This window comes from Festucalex cinctus, chromosome 20, assembly GCF_051991245.1.
Source record: "Festucalex cinctus isolate MCC-2025b chromosome 20, RoL_Fcin_1.0, whole genome shotgun sequence".
Taxonomy (NCBI): Eukaryota; Metazoa; Chordata; class Actinopteri; order Syngnathiformes; family Syngnathidae; genus Festucalex; species Festucalex cinctus.
Genome location: NC_135430.1, coordinates 3,522,435 through 3,537,484, shown reverse-complemented (window position 1 = coordinate 3,537,484; position 15,050 = coordinate 3,522,435). Strand labels below are relative to the sequence as shown.

The following is a 15,050-nucleotide window of genomic DNA, read 5'->3' as shown; positions in this document are numbered from 1 at the left end:
TTTTTGAACCATATGCTAAACCGAACAGGAAGTCCGCCATTTTGATTTACTTTGGAACGTGTTGCCATTTTTTGGGCCATTTCATAGGGGTCTTATTTTAACGAACTCCTCCTACAGAGTTTATCCGATCATCTCCAAACTTGGTGTGATTCATCTTAAGATGTTGAAGATGAAAAGTTATTGAAAGCTTTTTATTTTGTCGCACGCTGTTGCCGTGGCATGCACAGTTTGCAAAGGAAAAAATTACTTCTTAATGAAGCATTCCCAGTTGTACGAAGCAGCTAGAGCTACGAAAATTTGGAGACAAATGTAACAGCCCACGATGTACAAAAAAGTCTCTTGATGCCATGTGCTAAACCCAACAGGAGGTCCCGTAGGGGCCGGGCATCACATTTTGAGCTAAAAAACTCCTCTTTAACGAAGCATTCCCGGTTGTACGTTTCACCTAGCGCTATGATAATTTAGAGGCATACATAAGAGCCCAACGATGTACAAAAAAGTCTCTTGGAACCATGTGCTAAACCAAACAGGAAGTCCGCCATTTTGATTTATGATGGGATTTGTAGACTTTTTTCGTGGCCTTTTTTAGGGGTCATATTTTAACTCCTCCTACAAAATTCATCCGACCGTGTTCAAACTTGGTGTGTTTCATCTTAAGATGTTTAAGATGCAAATTTATCGAAAGTTTTTTATTTTGTCGCACGCTGCTGCTATAGCGATGCATTGGTTGCCAAGTAAAGTGCTGCTTTGTTTTTTTTTATCTATACATGTGTGAAAACTCGTGAAACTTTGCACACACATCAGACTTGTCATTAACATGAATTTTTAGCGATTTCTTGTGCAATTTGCAATAAATCGCACCCTCTATACATTTTTTATGGAGCATTTCCGATTGGATGATTCAAGCGCAAAATAACTAAAGATGACTTGACTTGACCTAGATTTGTGAAAACTCAGAGGCATACCTATTATATTATTATTATTTTTTGTACCTTACAAGATTATCTCTTGTGCCACATTAAACCCCTTTGCAGGCCTGAGCCAAACCACGGTCCATACATTTGATACCACTGCTTTATTTCAATGGTCAAGTACTTCATAACCACACCTACTTATGCTTGTCCTTGCATATATAGTAGACAACAAAGAGCTCTTTCAACAAAAGACATTTCCATCTACAAAGTCATACAAGGTAAGCACTCTATAAATTCTGCAATCACTACACTTCTATTCCTAAATTATCACTTCAAATACCAACAATGGTTAATACAGCTACAAATTTCTTGTATGTTTATGAAGTATGATACTGTATTTATTTCTACTCCTTTGCTTTTCTACAGAACATGAACAAATCAACAAGCAAATTCTCTTTTGATAAAGACCCTCTAATCATCTCCATACGCAAAGATTGCCAACTTTTTTCCGTAAGTATACAATACATAAACTAAACAGGACAACTTTCTCAATCATATACAGTATGCCATACATATATGTATTAAGTTCTCATTTATTAACAGGTTTGTTAAAGGCACCTTTAGTGTGTTTTTCTGTTTGTAATGTTTCTCCACGAGCACGTCTAGCCATTGATATCATGTAGAACACATATGCTAACCTTTTAGAGACAATTGAAGCTTACTTGCACAGTAGCCACTATCTTAACCACTTAATTCACATGTCTACTTGACAACTTATTACATGTAGTGAAATGGTACTTTGTGCGTCTTATGCTTTTTTCTGAACACTGCTTTTCAACTCTTTCCTTAAAACCAATACATGCGGCACTGTTATACTGTATAAATATATATGTCCGTGTGTATATATTTGTATATTCTTTCAAATAAACTCGTTTTGACACACACAGCCATTGAGTAACATGCAACACGACCACAACGTTTTGCACCAACACGTTACCTCTGCTATTTAGAATCATGGAATCTAACATGACTGATTTTCATTGAATGCTTTGTCATTACAGTATGCATGCATTGATCATGCTTTCAGTCGCAACGACTTATACCAGCGCAGCCTTGATCTTCATTCCCAAATGAACCAACTAGTCCATGTGACTCGAGTCAATCGAGCACTTGAAAAACAGATAGACTTCAAAACCAAGCTTGTGAAAGAACTCCAGACTGCATTGGATATAAAGGATGCATGTGATGCATTTGTCCGTGATGGTAAGCTATATGACATGGAAGACACACAAACACTAACACAGCAAGCATCCCCATCCTACACATTGTGTATAATGAATGACATGTTTGACAATGGACATTTTTACATTTTTTTGTTAATGCACGTTCCTTTTTTTCTGTTAGGAATATCTTGAAGGTAACATTGGACTGTTAACTAAAACACTGACTGATTATTGAGCCGCAATTTCTCAATGTATATAATGTGAATACATACTACACTTGATTACTTTCAAATGTGACTGATATCATGTAGCTATGCTGCGATCTTGCCCTCTTTCATCCACTGATAGACACTTCAAAGTTCTTTTTTTTCTGTATCTTCTCAAAATAACTGACATATTCATGGAAAAGATTGTATTTAAATTCTATCGTTATTAATTACTATTATTATGTTTATGTCTTTGCCCCTGATTATGATGTTTCTATACCATAGATTTTTTTTTTTTTAAATTTTTTGGACATACTGTGACTTGACCTTTACAATACTAATTTTTACTAAGAAAAAATCAATCACACACCATAATATTTTATACTTATCCTGCATGTATCTGGACACACCATGCCAAATTTGACACTTACATAACCATTTATGTACCTGTCGTATCCTTACTTTTATTCATCATTTCATCACACAATCCTAAAACATTGCTTTTTGACCCAGAGGATTCAACTATACCATTTTTGCGTGTCTTATTACTTACTAGCTATATTATTTATTAACGGGCAAAAACTATGAATATAAGATCACCGTCAAATATTACGTCTGTAATATCCATATACAGTGCATTACATAATATGCATTTGTATTAAGACACTACCATGCTAAAAATATGCACACGACTGTTCTGTAAACTACACCTAAGACAACCAAGCTTCACAGATCTAACATGATTCTTCATTCTTTTTTGTTCTACAGATGTATCAAATGCTGCCACACAGACAGAAGAAGCCACTGAGGACATGCACGAAGACGATGATCACAATATAACAGGACAGGTTAACCCCCCTGAAGTTTTAGCCCGCAGGTCAAAGCGTCCTAGGACTAATTCATCCATGGAGGTTACATTATCCTAAGACAGACTATGTGCTAACCCTAACTTTTTGACTCCAAGGGATTCATCTGTCCCAGAAAACTTTTACACTAAAGAGTTTATCTGTCCTAGGGCGCTGTTAACCCCAGGTTAAAGTGTTATTTAATCTGTCCTGTTACAACAGCTATACATAAACAGCTGCATTCCTCTCCTGTTCCATCTCTCGCACTTCTTTCATCTCTTTTTCTCCTCTACTTATACCTATGCTTGCTCATGTGCTTTTTTCCCCTTTAGATGATGTCATTGGTTAGCCTGCTTCAAAGCTACATTTTTTTCTTGAATAACTGTCACACATTTACTGTTTGCTGGACCCTACAAAACTGTCACAATACTTCACTATGTCATGAATACATACACTCCTGATCAAAATCTTAAGACCAGTTAAAAAATTGCAAGAATTTGCATTTTGCACTGTTGTATCTTAAGAAGGTTCTAAGTAGAGTTTCAGAATGCAAAAAGAAGAAATGGGAACAAGAGACCAAATGTTTTGAACAGGCAATTAATTGAAAAGAACAATTTAACTGAAATAGGCTGTTCATCAGCTGATCAAAAGTTTAAGACCATAGCTCAAAAAAAGCCCTAAAACAGAAATTAAAGTCTCGAAAACAGACTCAGTAATGAGTAACTCCACCATTATTGTTGATCACTTCAAAAATTTGTGTTGGCGTGCTTGATGCGAGTGTTTCCAAAAGGCTTGTAGGAATGTTGCTCCAAGTGGTGAAGATGGCTTCACGAAGGGCATCCACTCTCTGGAACTGATGTCCATTTTTGTAAACTTCCCTTGCCATCCATCCCCAAATGTTCTCAATTTGATTTAGATCAGGGGAACATGCAGGATGATCCAAAAGAGTGATGTTATTCTCCTGAAAAAAATCCTTTGTCAGACGGGCATTGCGAATTGCAGCATTGTCCTGCTGAAAAACCCAGTCATCACCACACAGACGAGGGCCCTCAGTCATGAGGGATGCCCGCTGCAACATCTCCACGTAGCCAGCTGCTGTTTGATGCCCCTGCACAACCTGGAGCTCCATTGTTCCATTGAAGGAAAAAGCATCCCAGATCATGATGGCGCCCCCTCCGCTGTGCCGTGTTGAAAAAAATTCAGGTGGCATCTCCTTGTCATGCCAGTAGCGTTGGAAGCCATCAGGACCATCAAGGTTAATTTTTTTCTCATCAGAGAATAAAACTTTCTTCCAACTTTGAACGTCCCATGTTTGGTGCTCCCTTGCAAAGACAAAACGGGCAATTTTGTGGCGTTGAAGAAGACGTGGCCTTTGAAGACGTTTTTTGTTTTTGAAGCCGTTCCTTTGCAGATGCCGTCTGATGGTTATTGGGCTGCAGTCAGCACCAGAAATGGCCTTAATTTGGGATGAGCATCGCCCCGTCTCTTGATGGGCAGCCATTCGGATCCTCCGGCTCGGTGCCGGTGAGATTTTTTTGGGTCTACCACTTGATTTTTTTTATCCATAAACCTCAGGATCTTTTAAGAAATGCAAAATGACTGTCTTACTGCGTCCAACCTCAGCAGCGATAGCACGTTGTGAGAGGGCTTGTCTATGCAGCTCAACAATCCTGCCACTTTCGAAGGCAGTGAGTTTTTTTTGCTTTTCCCATCAAAAGGTCTTGACAGTGTGATTACTTGACAGAAAATGACATGGAATCCAAATTTTTGCACAGATTTGGGCTTTTAAAGGATGTGGTCTTAAACTTTTGATCAGCTGATGAACAGCCTATTTCAGTTCAATTGTTATTTTCAATAAATTGCCTGCTCAAAATATTTGGTCTCTTGTTCCCATTTCTTCTTTTTGCATTCTGAAACTCTACTTAGAACCTTCTTAAGATACAACAGTGGAAAATGCAAATTCTTGCAATTTTTTAACTGGTCTTAAGATTTTGATCAGGAGTGTATGTGTTGCACAGCGACACCACATTAAGAGTCATCAAAAAGCTTTTTATTTGATCACACACCATCTCTGTGCCATGCAATGTTTTCAAATAAACAGATGCTGGTTTTGAATATCAAACGAGCGACTTTTCATGAAACTTTGCACACACATCAGAAAGTCCACACTTTTGAATTTATTTTGGGAATTGTGCATCATTTTTGGCCTTTTACTGCACCTTTTTACACACAAGGCACGGCAAATGCATTTCTATTTTCCATGGTCCTTGTCTATTTAACAGTACCCCAACGTGCAAGTCCCCCGACTTGCATATACCCCAACGTGGCCCGGGTTGCGAGGGCCCTTTATAGCTGCTCGCAGCTCTAGTTCTTCTTCTTTTTATTTGTTATTATTCTTTTCCGCAAACAATCACATTTTTGAGACACTAAACGTGAACGAAAACTCACCAAACTTTACACACACGTCAGGCCTGGCGAAAAATTTGATATTTTAAAGTCGCAATAGGTGATAACAGAAAAATGGCTCCATAGCGCCACCTACATAGGTTAAACAGATCCCTGGCCCGCTACGATTGTCCGACGGCTATGAAAATTGTGTGGCACCTGTAGCACATCCAGATGAACAAAAACCTCTTTGATGTGTGTACCCTAAAATAGAAAGGAAGTGAGATATGAGTATTTAAATGTCCAATTTTGGCCAATTTTTGCACATTTACAGGGGTCATACTTTTGCCTGCTTCTCCTACACGGTTAATCCAATTGACTTCAAACTTGGGATGTACCATCTCAAGACCTGGGACAACACCATGGTAAAAAATCTAAAGTTTTCGACATACTATATGACGGAGGTGGGGCATCAAATTTAGAGTTTCAAAACTCTTACTAAACGTAGTATTGCCGGTTGTATGTTTAACCTAGAGCTACGAAAATTGGTACACATATGTAACAGACTATGACCTACAAAAAAAGTCTGTTGGTGCCATATGCTAAACCCAACAGGAAGTCCGCCAGAGGCGGGGCATCAAATTTTGAGTTTCAAAATTCTTACTTAATGAAGCACTCCCGGCTGTACGTTTCACCTAGAGTTACCAAAATTTAAAGACATATGTAACAGCCCTCAAGGTACAAAAAACTCTTTTTGAACCATATGCTAAACCTAACAGAAAGTCCACCATTTTGATTTACTTTGGAACGTGTTCCCATTTTTTTGGCCATTTCATAGGGGTCCTATTTTAACGAACTCCTCTTACAGAGTTTATCCGATCATCTTCAAACTTGGTGTGATTCATCTTAAGATGTTGAAGATGAAAAGTTATTGAAAGCTTTGTATTTCGTCGCACACTGTTGTCATGGCATGCACTGTTTTTAAAGGAAAAAAAATATCCTTAAAGAAGCATTCCCATTTGTACGAAGCAGCTAGAGCTACGAAAAATTGTAGACATATGTAACAGCCCAGGATGTACAAAAAAAGTCTCTTGGTGCCATGTGCTAAACCCAACAGGAAGTCCCCCCCGGCCGGGCATCACATTTTGAGCTAAAAAACTCCTCTTTAACGAAGCATTCCCGGTTGTAAGTTTCACCTAGAGTTACCAAAATTTGTAGAGGTATATAACAGCCCTCGAGGTACAAAAAACTCTTTTTGAACCATAAGCTAAACCTAACAGGACGTCCGCCATTTTGATTTACTTTGGAATGTGTTGCAATTTTTTTTGGCCATTTCATAGGGGTCATATTTTAACAAACTCCTCCTACAGAGTTTATCCCATCATCTTCAAACTTGGTGTGATTCATCTTAAGATGTTGAAGATGAAAAGTTATTGAAAGCTTTTTATTTCGTCGCACGGTGTTGCCGTGGCATGCACTTTTTGCAAAGGAAAAAAAATCTTTCTTAATGAAGCATTCCCAGTTGTACGAAGCAGCAAGAGCGACGAAAAATTGTAGACATATGTAACAGCCCAGGATGTACAAAAAAGTCTCTTGGTGCCACGTGCTAAACCCAACAGGAAGTCCCGCAGGGGCCGGGCATCACATTTTGAGCTAAAAAAAACTCCTCTTTAACGAAGCATTCCCGGTTGTACGTTTCACCTAGCGCAATGATAATTTGGAGGCATACATAAGAGCCCACGATGTACAAAAAAGTCTCATGGAACCATCTGCTAAACCAAACAGGAAGTCCGCCATTTTGATTTACGTCGGCATTTGTAGCCATTTTTTGTGGCCTTTCTCAGGGGTCATATATTAACGAACTCCTCCTACAAAATTCATCTGACTGTCTTCAAACTTGGTGTGTTTCATCTTAAGATGTTTAAGATGCAAAGGGAGCGAAAGTTTTTTATTTTGTCGCACGCCGTTGCCATAGTGATGCATTGTTTGCCAAGTAAAGTGCTGCTTTTTTTTTTTTTTGGTCTATACATGTGTGAAAATTCATGAAAATTTGCACACACATCAGACTTGTCATGAACATGAATATTTAGAGATTTCTTGTGCAATTTGCAATAAATCGCGCCCTCTAGACATTTTTCTGGAGCATTTCCGATTGTATGATTCAAGCGCAATATAACTAAAGATGACTTGACTTGACCTAGATTTGTGAAAACTGGGAGGCATACCTATTAGTCTAAGACCTACAAAAAGTATTCTGTAGCCGTATGCTAAACCTAAAAGGAAGTCCGCCATTTTAAATTTATTTTGGGAATTGCACACCATCTTTAGCCTTTTGATAAAACTTTGCACACACAAGGCTTGTCAAAAACATTTTAGATGGTCCTTGTCCTATTTGACAGTACCCCAACGTGCCAGTACCCCGACGTGCAAGTACCCCAACGTGGCCCGGGTTGCGAGGGCCCTTTATAGCTGCTCGCAGCTCTAGTTTTTTTTTTGTTTTTAATATAACGTGTGGCTGTAAAAGAATTAAAATGGAGTTTAATGCCAAATGAAAACGCCCATGTCATTTTGAATGCTATGATGATACTTCGAATATGTCACAGCAAAGAAACAAATTAGATTAAAAGTTTTTTTTTGAGCGGGGCTGAATTCTCTTTCAACAGCTAGACCAATTTTCTTTCGTTTAAGAACATGAGTGTGGCTTGCCAGACTACTCCATAGCAGCCCTGAAGTTAAATTTGTATATCGATGAAAATAAGTGATTAGTAGCCAACGTGCTTTGTCTTTTGCACGTCTTGGGAAACTTGATTTGGTCTCAAAAGAACCTGGAATTCCTCTAAAATATTATTTTGTTTGTTTGTTTGTTTGTTTTTCCCGACTTAGGGGAACAAGAAAACATTGACAAACTCTCAAAGCGTCTGGTCAAAGTCACCAAGCAGCATAATGATGAGTGCAAGAAGCTGCTGACACTGATGGGAGTGCCTTACATTGAGGTTAGTAGTACTGTATGAGATTTGATTTGTTGGACAAATGTTCTCCAATTTAATAAAATAGATTTAAAATAAAATCCACCTGGTCGAGCACAATTGCCTCTTTGATGACTAAAAGTTAGCTGTGGTGGTAATATGGATCCTAAAATAGAGAAATCACTTTTTGATTATTTGCTATGGAAAAAAGGTGCTTTGGTTACTGTCAAAGTGTTTTTATTTCATGTGTTTGCAGGCGCCATGTGAGGCTGAGGCCAGCTGTGCCGCTCTGGTCAAAGCAGGGAAAGTCTTTGCCACAGCAACAGAAGATATGGATGGGCTGACTTTCGGAACAAACGTCCTGCTAAGACACCTCACAGCCAGTGAAGCAAAGTAATTTTCATCTACTACAGTTTTTGGGGAGTCTCCATTTTCTCTATGCCATATGTAAAAAAAAAAAAAAAAAAAAAGGGTTATTGATTGTGCTGATGAATCCAATTCATTAGCATCAGTGTTGTAATCTTAATTTACTCTGTATTATTGGTCTGGAATGTTTTAACGCAGTGTTTGGATAAATTTGTTTAAATAAATTTGTTTGTGTTTGGATAAATTTGGATACCAGCATTTGGCTTTAGCCTCAGGTGTTAGCTAGCTAGCTAGCGCTAGCTCCCCTGATAGCTCCCGTGGTGCTTGTTTACCTGCTAAAGAGCTAGCTACCTAGCTAACTAGCACAAGGGGCTAAAGCACGTGGGGTACTTTATGGACCTGGATTTGCCACCTCTAGCTATTATTATTGTAGCATGTCTTGCTATTAGCAGAGGTGGCAAATCCAGGTCCAGAAAGTAAAAACCCTGCCACCGTTTGGCTTTAGCCTCAGGTGTTAGCTAGCTCGCTAGCTCCCCAAATAGCTCCTGTGGTGCTCATTTACCTGCTAAAGAGGTACCTAGCTAGCTACCTAACTAGCACAGGGAGCTAAAGCAGGCAGGGTACTTTCTGGACCTGGATTTGCCACCTCTAGCTATTTTTATTGTAGCATGTCTTGCTATTAGCAGAGGTGGCAAATCCAGGTCCAGAAAGTAAAAACCCTGCCACCTTTTGGCTTTAGCCTCAGGTGTTAGCTAGCTAGCGAGCTCCCCAGATAGCTCCCGTGGTGCTCGTTTACCTGCTAAAGAGCTACCTAGCTAGCTAGCTAACTAGCACAGGGAGCTAAAGCAGGCAGGGTACTTTCTGGACCTGGATTTGCCACCTCTAGCTATTTTTATTGTAGCATGTCTTGCTATTAGCAGAGGTGGCAAATCTAGGTCCAGAAAGTAAAAACCCTGCCACCTTTTGGCTTTAGCCTCAGGTGTTAGCTAGCTAGCGAGCTCCCCAGATAGCTCCCGTGGTGCTCGTTTACCTGCTAAAGAGCTACCTAGCTAGCTAGCTAACTAGCACAGGGAGCTAAAGCAGGCAGGGTACTTTCTGGAATTGGATTTGCCACCTCTTGCTCTTATTATTGTAGCATGTCTTGCTATTAGCAGATGTGGTAAATCCAGGTCCAGAAAGTAAAAACCCTGCCACCGTTTGGCTTTAGCCTCAGGGGTTAGCTTGCTAGCGAGCTCCCCAGATAGCTCCCGTGGTGCTCGTTTACCTGCTAAAGAGCTACCTACCTAGCTAGCTAGCTAACTAGCACAGGGAGCTAAAGCAGGCAGGGTACTTTCTGGAATTGGATTTGCCACCTCTTGCTCTTATTATTGTAGCATGTCTTGCTATTAGCAGATGTGGTAAATCTAGGTCCAGAAAGTAAAAACCCTGCCACCGTTTGGCTTTAGCCTCAGGTGTTAGCTAGCTAGCGAGCTCCCCAGATAGCTCCCGTGGTGCTCGTTTACCTGCTAAAGAGCTACCTCGCTAGCTAGCTAGCACAAGGGGCTAAAGCCAAACTGTGGCAGGGTATTTACTTTCTGGACCTGGATTTGCCATCTCCACATACCACAACAGGCCATATGAGTAGGCCAAACAATATTTTATGAATTGGGAATGGCGGAAAAAATGCTCAAAATGAATTCGTGACTATTTTTGAAGCTCATCGCGGGAATCCCAAAAGTGTGGGAAAGAAAAAAAATCATCATTTTGAAGAAACAATGTGAATTGTTGTATCGGGGAAAAAAAAGATTAATCTTAGTTTCATCAGTCATTAACAAAATCAACCAAATGTGTTCAGTCCGTGGACTGTACTGTCCGTCTTCACTGAAAATACTGAAGAAATGTCATCTTTTTTTGTTGATAGGAAGCTTCCGGTACAAGAGTTCCACTTCAGTCGCATTCTTCAGGACATAAACCTGACAAACGAACAGGTAAAATACAGTCAAACAGCCATTGGCACACTGAACTGTGTTGTCAGTAGGGATGTTACGATATCCAAACGTCACAATACGATATTATCATGATATGAAGCTCACAATATGATAATTATCACGATATTTTGGGGAGGTTGGCGTTATTTCAAAAAGGTCACAATATTGTAAATAAAAGAGAGCTCATACTAAAAAAAAAAAAAAAAAAAAAAAAAAAGAAGCACAATATTGGGCTTTTGTACATAACATCGTTATTTTATTTTTATTATTATTATGATATTATGTTATGTTGTTAATGCACGCACACATTGAGTTCCTCCACATATTGACTTGCTTCACAGGCATATTATGTTCCCCTTCATCTGACAATTAGTGTAGATTTTAAACGCAGAAGGGCCAAAACATCCCTAATGAAAATTAAAGTGCACTAAAAAATTAGCCACGAGAGGGTGCTAGAACCGCACAAATGGAAATCAACCTAACTTTTTTTTTTTTTTAACAGATATGTTGCATTTAAATATCGTCAACATGACGATACATTATTGTGGCAGTTTTAATATCAAGATATCATGCTTATCGTTACATCCCTAGTTGTCAGGTGATGGTTTTTAGTTTGATGATTGGCTAATAATTGAAAAACTGAAATTAGCCCCCTCGTGCAATCGTCTTACTTTCTTGATAGGGATGATGGATTTAGAAAAATAATCTGTCAAATTTATTATACATAAATATTTGGTCATATAGGTTAGGCTTACGCTAAAACTAGGGCTGGGACAACGCGTCGACGTCATCGATGACGTCGACACAAAAAATACGTCGACGCAAAAAATGCACGTCGATGCGTCACTTTTGGCGCCATCATGCAATGTCTGGGCCACCAAATATACGTTACCTTGCAGACAAAACACAGGGCGCAAAAAAACACACAAAAAAAAAGAAATAAATTAAAAAATAAAGCAGACCGTACAATGTTGTGCACAATTACAGTGTAGCAATGGAGGGCAACGATCGTTGTGGTTTGCGGACACCCGGAAGACATGACAAGCAAGCTACGTGTACCCGCAGGCGCCGGTGTCGGTACCATATGTGTTCGGCCTGCCAGATCCATTCGGGGGCCTTCGCGTCTGGTCGGCGCTTGCTGATGACGTCAGTACAGCAAGCGAGCAGTGTCAAATGTGTTCACGTTGGTTTGGTGTCCGAATTTTGCGGTTCACGTATCACAATACATCACAAAAACAGTCGTAATGATTATAGGAACACATTAGCACGTCAACTGACAATATTTCGTCCCATCGCAGTTTTACTTTTTTGCATTTATGTGCTATTTTACCTCCATTTTTTATATTTATTTTATCTAATGTATTTTTTCAATCTATTTCATTATTTAGTCAATCTTAAAGTATCCTGCTTTTATACTTACGTTTATTTACGTTTTTCAATCTCAGCCCATACATTTTGTTATTTAAATGACATCTTTAATATTTTCTTGCCAATGTCACCTCAGAGGTGACACTGCACTATGAGTTGCGGAGGGTCGTGCGTATTGCAGAAAATAATTACCATGATGATGATAATAAAATGATGGAATTATTGCCTGAGATGTGACATTTCCTCACCAATATGTTCTGTACTCAGCCTCAGGTTATTAGGTAACTACGAATTTATTTGTAACCTTCATGTGTGTGCATGTGTGTCTCATGGACTATTGATATAAATATTAATCAAAGGTAATGGCCTACTACCGTAAAGTCGAAACTCATAAGTTAACTTCATCAACTACAGTAGCACATTTTACTTTTTCTTTAAAGATGTCAAATGCATTAACAAATCAATGAATGACACATGAATGAATGAATGAATGAATGAATGCACAACTTTTCTTTATATGTTCAGTATTTTTTTCCTTCCACAAAACAACAACAACAAACAAGTCTGAAAGGGTTTCACGGCAAACCTTTAATCCTAGACAAGGGAAGACGAGAGATCAATACATTAGAATAGCCACGGTGAGATGTAATTGATTGATGATGATTGATGAATGATTTTGACGCGTTACGAATCCTTGCCTTTTGGGTCGCCGAACAGTTTGATCCAGTAGTGCGGCTGTGATAAGTCCCATTAGATAAATAATAATAAATTTCTTCGTAAAAAGCTTCAATGTTTTCCCTCCAACGACTGGAAAGTTGCCTCACCAATCACAATCGTCGACATCTCAGCCAATCCTGTAGCGTAAAACGTCTCAGCCAATCCTGTAGCGTAACGTCATCTGTAGGCGAAGGACCCCGAATGGATCTGGCAGGCCGAATACATATGGTACCGACACCGGGTCAAAAATGGAGAAAGTGTGGAGTTTTTTTTTTTTTTTTTTTTTTTTTTTTTTTTTTTTTGAATTGTCGAAGTGTGAAGCAAGCTAGCAATGACACAATACAATGATGTGTCTATTGTTTCTAATAGATAGATGACGCGGAAGCTGAGAACCGGAATTGCCTCCTTTTTTATCTTCCGTTGTGCGCAGTGCGAAGGGATATAGTTATTGAATCAAAAAATAGCAGCGACCGCAGCATCGAGTAGCATCGAGTCCGGGGAGAAGAAACAACCTCGTAATAAGACGTCCGAAGTATGGGAGTACTTTACACCTAAAAATGCAAAGTACTTGGAATACCATAAAAGCAGAACCGCGATTAAGAGGAGGCACCCGGGAGCTTCTTGTGTGGAGAAGACATCGTAAGTTTTCAACTTTTTTTTTTCCTTGTTGGCAATGAGTAACCCCGTCATTCATCCAAACTGCACCACGTCAACAAAAAAAAAAGGGGCAAGCCTGACAGCTGAGCATGTTGAGATGCGAACATCCACCCCAACACAACACATGACTACAACCAGTGTTGCCGGTAACGCGTTACTCAAAAAAGTTGCTTTCTAAAGTAACTAATAGTCTAACGCGTTACTTTATTCTACAAAGTAGTCTGATTAAAGTTACTGTCCAGAGAATCAATGCGTTACTCCACATTTTCATGAAGAAGGCAAGCTATCTCACTGTTGTAACAGTCACAAACAACTACTGCTAACTACGAAGATGAGGCAGAAGTCATTGATCACCACACTGAATTCAGCCATGGTCTGGTCATGAATGGTTTGCACATTCAAAACAAAAGTGATGATACTTTTACTACTAGTTTTATTAACCAACAGGCACACAACACAACAAAAAAAGTGTGCATTATGGACCATAAAAGTGGTAAAAAAATAATTTATTTCCATCCTCAACTGGTCCGTGAAGCATTATGGGATGAGGTCGTCTCCGCCCTCTCGCCAGGGGGAGTGACGTCAGACAAGTTACGTTTTCAGTAGGGGTGGAACAAAAAAACGATTCGACCGAACCATCGTTCGTCAAGGGGAGCTAAACGACCGTATCGGTTGCGAGTGAGGCTTTATGGTTTTCATAACAATAGCAAGAGTTCTGCGCCGTGCTCTACTTGTTTTGTTTACATTTCAGTAGCATCACCATTCAAGCTACTTCCGTGTTTCCGTGCTCGCGACACGGCGCGCGCGCGCGCAACGAGTGACAACATACAAATGGAGACAGTTAGCAGAAGCCGGTGCCGTACATCTCGGTATTTCCCATGGCTATCGAGTCCTCTCGGTGCACTTGTATGTCCCGGGCCGGCGTTGGTACTGCGCGCGAGCCAAAAAGAATAACTCCCGTGACGATCCAATGCATGGATTCAAACGACACAGGTATGTCCCACAGCCAACACACCAGCTAAGCTAAAAGCACACTGCAAGTATCTCATTTCTCAGTTTGTGGCTCCCTGTCAACGTCTACAACTAGCATGAGCAGCAGATAGGAGAACTGAGACGTGCCCGCGATTACGACAGCCCAAAAAACAAAATATAAACAGTAGTGATTCTGTGGTCATCATCGTGTCTCAGATTAAAAAAACAAAAAAAGATGTCATACATTAACCAAAAATGAAAGTGATGACAAAAGAAAAATAAATGTTAAATACAAAAATTGTTGATTAAAAAGGGAAATGAACTTTTGGAAATATTTTTGCATATATTAAGTGGTTAAAATGTGTTTGATAGATTTATTGTTCCATAAGGTGGCTTCATATTTCTTTTGGCTGGACGGTAGGTTTATTTCATGTCTTAAATTTATGTTTCTGAAATACTTCACA

At 39.4% G+C, this 15,050-nt stretch overlaps 1 protein-coding gene and 1 long non-coding RNA gene across 3 annotated transcripts in view; both read left to right on the top strand.

Moving 5' to 3' along the window:
- fen1 (flap structure-specific endonuclease 1) overlaps window positions 1–15,050 on the top strand; it is a 60,879-nt gene that overhangs the window by 41,354 nt on the left and 4,475 nt on the right. For both annotated transcript variants that reach the window (XM_077508806.1, XM_077508805.1), the window contains exons 6-8: window positions 8,457–8,566; window positions 8,796–8,932; window positions 10,806–10,872. In XM_077508806.1, coding sequence (XP_077364932.1) covers window positions 8,457–8,566; window positions 8,796–8,932; window positions 10,806–10,872 — 314 coding nt within the window. The remainder of the gene's footprint in view (window positions 1–8,456; window positions 8,567–8,795; window positions 8,933–10,805; window positions 10,873–15,050) is intronic.
- Window positions 1,261–5,035, top strand: LOC144009433 (uncharacterized). The gene is made up of 3 exons (XR_013280919.1): window positions 1,261–1,424; window positions 1,976–2,177; window positions 3,112–5,035. It is a non-coding gene; the product is annotated as an uncharacterized LOC144009433 (long non-coding RNA).